This window comes from Chlamydotis macqueenii, unplaced genomic scaffold, assembly GCF_036417535.1.
Source record: "Chlamydotis macqueenii isolate bChlMac1 unplaced genomic scaffold, bChlMac1.mat HAP1_SCAFFOLD_150, whole genome shotgun sequence".
NCBI classification, from domain to species: domain Eukaryota; kingdom Metazoa; phylum Chordata; class Aves; order Otidiformes; family Otididae; genus Chlamydotis; species Chlamydotis macqueenii.
This window is the reverse complement of record NW_028239043.1, coordinates 30,769-40,525: the sequence shown is the minus strand read 5'-3', so window position 1 is coordinate 40,525 and position 9,757 is coordinate 30,769. Positions and strand designations below refer to the sequence as shown.

Sequence of the window (9,757 nt, the reverse complement as noted above, 5' to 3'; positions counted from 1 at the left end):
GTCCGGGATGGGGGGTCGGGGTATGGGGGGAGGGGGCTTGGGGGGCGGAGTCCCAAAGAGTTTGGGGGGGGTCAGAGGGGTTCTTGGGGGGAGGGTGGGGGTTTGGGGTCGGGGTGGGGGATTTTGGGGGGTGGGGGGCTTTGAGAGGGTGGGGGGGGGGTCCCAAACCGTTCTAGGGGGATCCCGGGGGGGGGGGGGTTGGGGGTCCCGGGATGGGGGGGGGGGTTGGGGGTCCCGGGATGGGGGGGTCGGGGATATGGGGGGGGGGGGCTTGGGGGGCGAGTCCAAAGAGTTTGGGGGGGGGTCAGAGGGGTTCTTGGGGGAGGGTGGGGGTTTGGGGTCCGGGGTGGGGATTTTGGGGGGGTGGGGGGGCTTTGAGAGGGTGGGGGGGGGTCCCAAACCGTTCTAGGGGGATCCCGGGGGGGGGGGGGTTGGGGATCCCGGGATGGGGGGTCGGGGGTATGGGGGGGGGGGGGGGCTTGGGGGGCGGAGTCCCAAAGAGTTTGGGGGGGGTCAGAGGGGTTCTTGGGGGAGGGTGGGGGGTTTGGGGTCCGGGGTGGGGATTTTGGGGGGGTGGGGGGGCTTTGAGAGGGTGGGGGGGGGGTCCCAAACCGTTCTAGGGGGATCCCGGGGGGGGGGGGGGTTGGGGGATCCCGGGATGGGGGGGTCGGGGGTATGGGGGGGGGGGGGGGGCTTGGGGGGCGGAGTCCCAAAGGGTTTAGGGGGGGGGGTCAGAGGGGTTCTTGGGGGGAGGGTGGGGGGTTTGGGGTCCGGGGTGGGGGAGTTTGGGGGGTGGGGGGCTTTGAGAGGGTGGGGGGGGGTCCCAAACCGTTCTAGGGGGATCCCGGGGGGGGCGGGGTTGGGGGTCCCGGGATGGGGGGGTCGGGGGTATGGGGGGGGGGTGCTTGGGGGACGGAGTCCCAAAGGGTTTGGGGGGGGTCAGAGGGGTTCTTGGGGGGAGGGTGGGGGGTTTGGGGTCCGGGGTGGGGGATTTTAGGGGGGTGGGGGGGCTTTGAGGGGGGGGGGGGGGGGTCCCAAACCGTTCTAGGGTGATCCCGGGGGGGGGTTGGGGTCCCGGGGGGGGGGGAATTTGGGGGGGGGGCCTCAAACCATTTCGGGGCATTGCCGGGGGGGGTGCTTAGGGGGTCTAGGGGTCCTGGGTGTGGGATTTTAGGGGGGGTCCCGGATGGGGGGTGGGGGGGGATTTGGGGGGATGGAGCGCGGTCCCGGGGGGGTTTCTCAGGGGGCAGGGGGGCGCCCCCCCCCCCCCCCCAGGCTGCCGCGGGACAGGCTGCGGCCCCGCCCCCCGTCCCCCGAGGCCGCGCTGGAGAGCGAGGCGGTGCGGGAGCGCGACAGCCGCGTCATGGCCGCCGCCGCCACTGCGGGGAGGGGGGGGCCCAGGGCCGCGCCCCGCCCCTCCCCTCCCCGGCCACGCCCACCCCCCTCCCTCCCACCCCGGCCACGCCTCCCCCGGGCGCCAGGTGGTGCCCCGGGCCACGCCCCCTCCTCCCTCCCGGGCACGCCCCCTCCTCCCTCCCGGGCCACGCCCCCTCCTCCCTCCCGGGCCACGCCCCCTCCTCCCTCCCGGGCCACGCCCCCTACCTCCCTCCCGGGCCACGCCCCCTCCTCCCTCCCGGGCCACGCCCCCTCCTCCCTCCCGGGCCACGCCCCCTCCTCCCTCCCGGGCCACGCCCCCTCCTCCCTCCGGGCCACGCCCCCTCCTCCCTCCGGGCCACGCCCCCTCCTCCCTCCCGGGCCACGCCCCCTGCCCCAGGCCACGCCCCCCCCCTCCTGGAACTGCATTTAATTGCCCTGGGTGGAGGGGGAGGTGATGTTAATTAGAACTGAGGAGCGTTAATTAAGCCTCAGGTCAATTAATTCCTGCCTCACAGCAGCTAATTACTCCCCCCAGGTCCAGGTTAATTAATTGCACCGCTAATTACCCCCCCCCCGGTGTAATTAACTCCCCCACCTCAGCTGAGTTTTCCCCTTCCAGCACGCAAACGAGCCCCCCACCCCGGCGGTAATTAATTATGCAGAGCGGCTTAATTACCCGCCCCGAGCGCTAATTACCCCCCCAGGAGTGTTAATTAGCGGTGGCTCGTTAGGCGGTACTCACGGTAGCCCATGCCCTGCAGGAAGTACTTGAAGGCCTCGGTGAGCTTGGCCGGCTGCGCGGGTGGGCTGTGACCTCCGACCCCTCCCCGGTGACTCTGACCCCTGGCTGACCTCTGACCTCGCGACCCCGGTAAGGCCCGGTCCCCCCCCCCCCAGCAGTCCTCTGAGCCCCTGTGACCTCTGACCCTCTGTGACCCCATGACCTCTGACCCCATGACCTCTGACCCTGTGTGACCCCATGGGGGGTGTCATGTGACCTCAGAGGAGGCCCGGTGACATCACAGGAGGCCCAGTGACATCACCAGTGACGTCACTCACCATGGCGTCCTTGTGGGGGGAGTTGTCGCCCACCACCAGCAGCACCGGGCAGCTGGGGGGGCAAAGGTCAGGGGTCGCGGGGGGGTCACGGGGGTCACGTGGGGTCACGGGGGTCACGTGGGGTCAGGGGTCAGGGGTCACTCACCGCAGGCTGTTGGCCCCGCTGCGCTGCAGGCCCAGGTCCCCGCGGCTGCAAGGGGGGTGTCCCAGTTCATCCTAGTGCCTCCCAGTTTGATCCCAGTTCCCCCTGTTTTCTCCCCAGTTCTCTCCCAGTCCCTCCCAGTTCCCTTCCAGTTCCCCTCAGCTCAATCCCAGTTGCTCCCAGTCCCTCCCAGCCCCCCGGTACCCCCCCAGCTCCATCCCAGTTCAATTCCAATTCCTCCCAGTTTGATCCCAGTTTCCCCAGTACCCTCCCACTCCATCCCAGTCGATCCCAGTGCCCCCAAATCCCATCCCAGACCCCCCCCAGTCCCCTCCAGTCCCTCCCAGCCCCCCCAGTTCGATCCCAGTCCCCCCCGGTTCAATCCCAGTTCAGTCCCAGTCCTCCTAGCCCAGTCCCAGTCCCTCCCAGTTCCCTCCCAATCCCCCCCGGTTCAATCCCAGTTCAATCCCAGTCCCCCCAGTCCCCTCGCAGTCCCCCCCAGTCCCCTCGCAGTCCCCTGCCAGTCCCCCCCCAGTCCCCCCCAGTCCCCCCCCCGGTTCAATCCCAGTGCTCCTAGCCCAGTCCCAGTCCCCCCCCAGTTCCCTCCCAGTCCCCCCCGGTTCAATCCCAGTTCAATCCCAGTTCGATGCCAGTCCTCCTAGCCCAATCCCAGTCCCTCCCAGCCCCTCCCAGCCCCCCCAGTTCCCTCCCAGTCCGCCCCGGTTTCAATCCAGTTCAGTCCCAGTCCTCCTAGCCCAGTCCCAGTCCCCTCCCAGTCCCTCCCAGTCCCCTCCCAGTCCCCACCAGTCCCCCCAGTTCCATTCCAGCCCTCCCAGTTCCCTCCCAGTTCAATCCCAGCTCGATCCCAGTGCTCCGAGGGCAGTCCCAGTGCCCGCAGCCCCGCCGCAGCGCCCCCAGTTTGCCCAGTACCTGTTGTACATGGCCCAGAGCAGGGGGGCGTTGGGCGCCGCCCCCAGCCGCCGCCGGGCCTGCTGCACCGGGGGAGGGGCGGCCGCCAGCTCCTCCTGCGGCCCGCGCGTCACAGCCCGCCCCCGCCCCGCCCCTGCCCCGCCCCTGCCACGCCCCATGTCACAGCCCGCCCCCGCCCCGCCCCTGCCCCGCCCCCATGTCACAGCCCCGCCCCCACCCCGCCCCCACCCTGTGACCCACAAGTGACCCTCCCCCAACCCTTAACTGAGCTCCCTGACCCGTAAGTGCCCCCCCCGACCCACAAGTGGCCCTTGGGGCCTCCAGGTGGACTCTGGGCCCCCCAAGTGCCCCCCACAGGCCCCCCAAGTGCCCCTTGAGGGCCCCAAAACTGACCCCCAGGACCCACAAGTGGCCCTCCCCAGACCCCCAAGCGCCCCCCGGACCCACAAGTGGCCCCCCACGGGACCCCCAAGTGCCCCCCCGCCCGACCTGCGTGAAGAGGTGCGCCAGGATGAGCTCGCTGCTGGAGGACGTCAGGCCCGACAGCTGGGGGGGCACCCGTGGGACCCACGGCGACCCACGGCGACCCACCGCGATCCACCGGCACCCACAGACACCGTAGGGAGCCACCGCGACCACAGCGACCCACAGCGACCCCACAGACACCGTAGGGACCCACAGCGACCCGCAGTGACCCACGGCGACCCACAGACACCCACAGACACGGTAGGGACCCACAGCGACCCACAGACACCGTAGGGACCCACAGCGACCCACAGCGACCCACAGCGACCCACAGACACCGTAGGGACCCACAGCAACCCACAGCGACCCACAGCAACCCACAGACACCACAGTGACCCACAGTGACCCACAGCGACCCACAGCGACCCACAGACACCACAGCGACCCACAGCGACCCACAGACACCACAGTGGACCCACAGTGACCCACAGCGACCCACAGCGACCCACAGACACCACAGCGACCCACAGCGACCCACAGACACCGTAGGGACCCACCGTGACCCACAGCGACCCACAGCGACCCACAGACACCGTAGGGACCCACAGCGGCCCACAGCGACCCACGGCGACCCACAGACACCGTAGGGACCCACAGCGACCCACAGCGACCCACAGCGACCCACAGACACCACAGTGACCCACAGTGACCCACAGCGACCCACAGCGAGCCACAGACACCACAGCGACCCACAGCGACCCACAGACACCGTAGGGACCCACCGTGACCCACAGCGACCCACAGCGACCCACAGACACCGTAGGGACCCACAGCGGCCCACAGCGACCACGGCGACCCACAGACACCGTAGGGACCCACAGCGACCCACAGACACCGTAGGGACCCACAGCGACCCACAGCGACCGTAGGGACCCACCACGACCCACGGCGACCCACAGACACCGTAGGGACCCGCAGCGACCCACGGCGACCCACAGACACCGTAGGGACCCACAGCGACCCACAGCGACCCACAGCTACCGTAGGGACCCACAGCAACCCACAGCGACCACAGACACCGTAGGGACCCGCAGCGACCCACAGCGACCCACAGCTACCGTAGGGACCCACAGCGACCCACAGCCGCCCACCAACACCGTAGGGACCCGCAGCAACCCACAGCCACCCACAGACACCGTAGGGACCCACAGTGACCCACGGCCGCCCACCGCCACCCACAGCGACCCACGGCGACCCATAGGGACCCACAGTGAGCCACACGCGACCCCAAGCGACCCACAGCGCCGCGGGGCCAGCAGCAGGGAACCCCCCCAAACCCCGCCCCCTTCTGCCCCACCCCTCTCCCCATGGCCCTCCCCACCCGCCGGCCCCGCCCACCTTGTGCGCCACCCAATCCACCCAGCCCTTGGCGCGGGGGTTGATGTTGATCAGCACCAGCCCCTCCACCGCCTCGGGGTGCAGCAGCTGTGGGGCGGGGCCAGACCCATAGCGCCCCACGGCCACGCCCTCCCACCCCATAGCGACCCCCCAGCCCCATAGCGACCCCCCAGCCCCATCAGCGACCCACAAGTACCCAACCAAGAGACCCCACTAACCTCCTCCAGCCCCATAGCGCCCCACGGCCATGCCCCCCCAGCCCCATAGCGACCCCCCAGCCCCATAGCGACTCCCCAGCCCCATAGCGACGCCCCCCTGTCCCATAGTGACCCCCCAGCCCCACAGCCGAGCCCCCAACCCCCCAGCGACCCACAAGTGCCCAGAGACCCCACTAACCTCCTCCAGCCCCATAGCGCCCCACGGCCATGCCCCCCCGCCCCATAGCGACCCCCCCAGCCCCATAGCGACCCCCCAGCCCCATAGCCGAGCCCCCAACCCCCCAGCGACCCACAAGTGCCCAGAGACCCCACTAACCTCCTCCAGCCCCATAGCGCCCCACGGCCATGCCCCTCTGCCCCATAGCGACCCCCCAGCCCCATAGCGACCCCCCAGCCCCACAGCCATGCCCCCCTGCCCCATAGCGACCCCCCCGCCCCATAGCGACCCCCCCAGCCCCACAGCCACGCCCCCCAGCCCCATAGCGACCCCCCCAGCCCCATAGCGACCCCCCCCAGCCCCACAGAACCTCCCCCGAGATTCCCGCAGCCCTGCATTCCCCCCAAATCTGCCCCCCGCCCTGCCCCACGCCCCGCCCGACGCCCCGCCCCACATCTCACCCCAAATTTAGCCAGGACGAAGGCGCCGGCGCCCACCCCAATGCCCACGACGCTGGCGATGCTGGGGGGGTGGGCGGGGTCAGGCCGGTGCTGACCTCGCCCCCCCGTCCCGTCCCGCTACGGGTCAGGGGCCCCCTCCCCGCCCCACAGCGCCGTGGGGCGCCCCCCCGCCCACTCACTTGAGGTGCCGGAGGACGCAGGGGACGATTTCGGCCAGTTGCTCCAGGGAGGGGTACTGGTACCAGCGGGGGAGGGGCGGGGGGCGGGGGGGGGAGGGGCGACGGGGGGAGGGGCAAGGGGTCAATCGGGGGTCGAGGTGGGGGGAGGGCGGGCGAGGGGACCAATGAGGTGAAGCGATGGCGGTTGGAGGGGGGGAGGGGTGCGTAGGGTGACGCTGCGATGTGATGGCGGTCGAGGTGGGGGGACGGGGGGGCGGGGGGTCAACTGGGGGGGGGGAGGGGTGGGGGGGTCAACAGAGAGACGACAGGGTCAACTGGGGGTTAATGGGGGCAACTGGGGGTTAGTGGGGGGCAACTGGGGGTTAATGGGGGTCAGTGGGGTCAACTGGGGGTTAATGGAGGCAACTGGGGGTTAATGGGGGTCAACTGGGGGTTAGTGGGGGGCAACTGGGGGTTAATGGGGGTCAGTGGGGTCAACGGGGGGTTAATGGGGGTCAACTGGGGGTTAATGGGGGTCAACGGGGGGCTTATGGGGGGCAACTGGGGGTTAATGGGGGAAACTGGGGGTCAATGGGGGCAACTGGGGGTCAATGGGGGCAACTGGGGGTTAATGGGGGTCAACAGGGGGTCAACTGGGGGTTAATGGGGGCAACTGGGGGTTAATGGGGGTCACGGGTCAACTGGGGGTTAATGGGGGTCAACTGGGGGTTAATGGGGGTCAATGGGGGGCTTATGGGGGGCAACTGGGGGTTAATGGGGGCAACTGGGGGTTAATGGGAAGCAACTGGGGGTCAATGGGGGCAACTGGGGGTTAATGGGGGTCAACAGGGGGTCAACTGGGGGTTAATGGGGGTCAGTGGGGTCAACTGGGGGTTAATGGGGGTCAACTGGGGGTTAATGGGGGTCAACGGGGGGTCAACTGGGGTTTAATGGGGGTCAACTGGGGGTTAATGGGGGTCAACGGGGGGTCAACTGGGGTTTAATGGGGGTCAACTGGGGGTTAATGGGGGTCAACTGGGGGTTAATGGGGTCAACGGGGGTTAATGGGGGTCAACGGGGGGTTAATGGGGTCAACGGGGGGTCAACTGGGGGTTAATGGGGGTCAACTGGGTGTTAATGGGGGCAACCAGGTGTTACTGGGGGTCACTGGGGGTTAATGGGGGTCAACTGGGGGTTAATGGGGGTTAACAGGGGTCAATGGGGGTCAACTGGGGGTTAATGGGTGCAACTGGGGGTTAATGTGGGGCTACAGGACAAGCTGCAAAAAAGGGGTGCCTTAATCAGGGAGCACCAATAGTGAGTACTTAATCAGGGAGTAGAAGGGGTGCCTTAATCAGGGAGCACCAATTGTGAAACTGCCGGCAATAATGGAAAAGGAGGTAGCCCTAGAATTATTATGCTCTCTATGAGAGGACTGAGTTATGACTCGGCCGTCCTAGAAGCTTTGCTGCAGTGGGCAAAGAAAAGGGAATTAATCCCCACAGTTGATGATCCTTTTGAACTCCCGACACAGGAAAAGATAGGAAAAAAGCTGTGGGATGAAATAAGTAAGGGATCTCCACCGTGTGGAAGCTAATGAACGAAACATTGATAAGCATGAAAGCCGAGCGTTCAGTTGCTGCATCTGCTTTTGCGGCCTTAACTCCAGCCGACGGGTCCACCTCCACTACCAGCATGCTGTTCTCGGGTTTAACGAGCCCTGCCGCCGCCCCGGCTCGTGCTGAGGGTGGGGGGGTTCGAGCCCCAGCAAGGACTCCAGGAACTGCAGCCACAGCCCCTATAACTATAGATATGCGGGCACCAGAGGGAAAAACTGCCAAAGGCTTTTCACCACCATCAGACGTACCACCGCCAGGCACCCCGCCACGCTGCGCCAGTGCAGACTCAGAGTCACGAGCCTTTTCGCCGGCACCAACAGCTCTGGTTTATCCCCCGTTACCACCTTCTTCCCTGCCACCACGGCGTGAGGAGGAGGGGGATGAACATTCATCTGGCTCCAAGGACGCACAGCTGGAAGAGACGCTAAAAAGACTGGAAGCCCTAGAGATTCGCCTAGAAGTGTCACTGGGAAACTTGTCAACTCCTTCGCCTGTGCCGCATCGAGACCTGTCAGCATCCAACCTATTCATTCCGAACGGAGCATCGGGTGAGATCAGTCTTTTTGCACCTTTGCAAGGGACGCCGGCGGGAGGGGCCGGGGTTTTGAATCCGATAGTGCAGTGGAAAGAGGTGATTCGAGATGCTTTGATAGAAGGAGAGCCTTTTCCTATGGCATTTCCAGTTGTGACTGATAATACTGGGAAAAGTGTGTGGAAAGCATTAGACTGGAAAATATTGAAGGAAGCTAAAAGTGCAGTTACTCAGTATGGGCTAAAATCATCATATGCTCAATCTGTGTTGCAGCATATTTTTTCATCACAGTTGTTAGCTCCTTATGATATTAGAATGATTGTCCAGGTCGCAGCAGCTGCAGTTCTTTCAGTACTGGCAGGCTGCTTGTGATAGGGCAGCTGCAACGCCTCGACAACAGGGTGATCCATTATTCGGGGTGCAAACTCAAATGCTGATGGGAGCGGGACACTACACACGATCTGATTGGCAAGCGCAATTTGCTACCAAAGTGTTACAACTGGGCCAAGATTTGGCTTATAGAGCGCTTGCTAGGGTGCACGATGAAAAGTCTGGACCTGCCTTTACATCAAGAAGACAAGGTCCCACAGAACCATATGGGAAATTTATTGATCGGTTGCACACTGCAATTATGGCTCACCCTGATCTGGATGATGACATGAAAGCAAAGTTCTTAGATATGCTTGCCTTTAATAATGCTAATCAAAAAAAAACAAAAAACAAAAAACAAACCCAAAAAACTAAGAGAGCCCTCAGTGTGCTGCCAAAAGGATCTAGTACAGGGCAACTGCTGGAAGCTGCTGAGCGAATGTTAGAACAAGAAAAGGCTACAGTCATGGCTGCTGCTGTAGGTGCAGCCGTTAAACCGTTGATATCAATAAAGCGGCGCGTGATTAACTGTCTGTAACCCCCATTCCCTCTTTCCCCCCCCCCGCCCCCCATCCCTGTCCCGCTAAGGGGGCAGGGGAGGGAGGTGGAGATGGTGTTAAGCCTGGGAAGAGGGAGGGGTGGGGGGAGGTTGTCTTGTTCCCTTTTTCCTTATCCTGCTTTGGTTTTAGTGATGGTCTGTTTTGCCTGTAGCGGTGGCTTTAAGGATCCCTCCCTATTCTTGTCTTAAACCTCAGGTTTTAGTTTTCTTTCCTCTTATATGTCTGGGCCACAGCCGCCGCCAGGCGCCCCCACCCCCCCGCCCCTGACATGGTTAACAGATACTCCTGTCTGAGTCGAGCTTTGTATAAGTG

General features: G+C 65.3%; 1 protein-coding gene across 1 annotated transcript; it reads right to left on the bottom strand.

Moving 5' to 3' along the window:
* Positions 1-2,376: 2,376 nt before the first annotated feature.
* LOC147596116 (protein NDRG2-like) lies at positions 2,377-5,512 on the bottom strand. Its single transcript, XM_086771653.1, has 5 exons — positions 5,372-5,512; positions 3,998-4,054; positions 3,509-3,603; positions 2,582-2,626; positions 2,377-2,488 (listed from the first exon to the last, which is right to left on the bottom strand). The coding sequence occupies exons 1-5, from the start codon at positions 5,510-5,512 to the stop codon at positions 2,377-2,379; spliced, it is 450 nt and encodes a 149-aa protein (XP_086627779.1).
* Between the last annotated feature and the right edge of the window lie 4,245 nt (positions 5,513-9,757).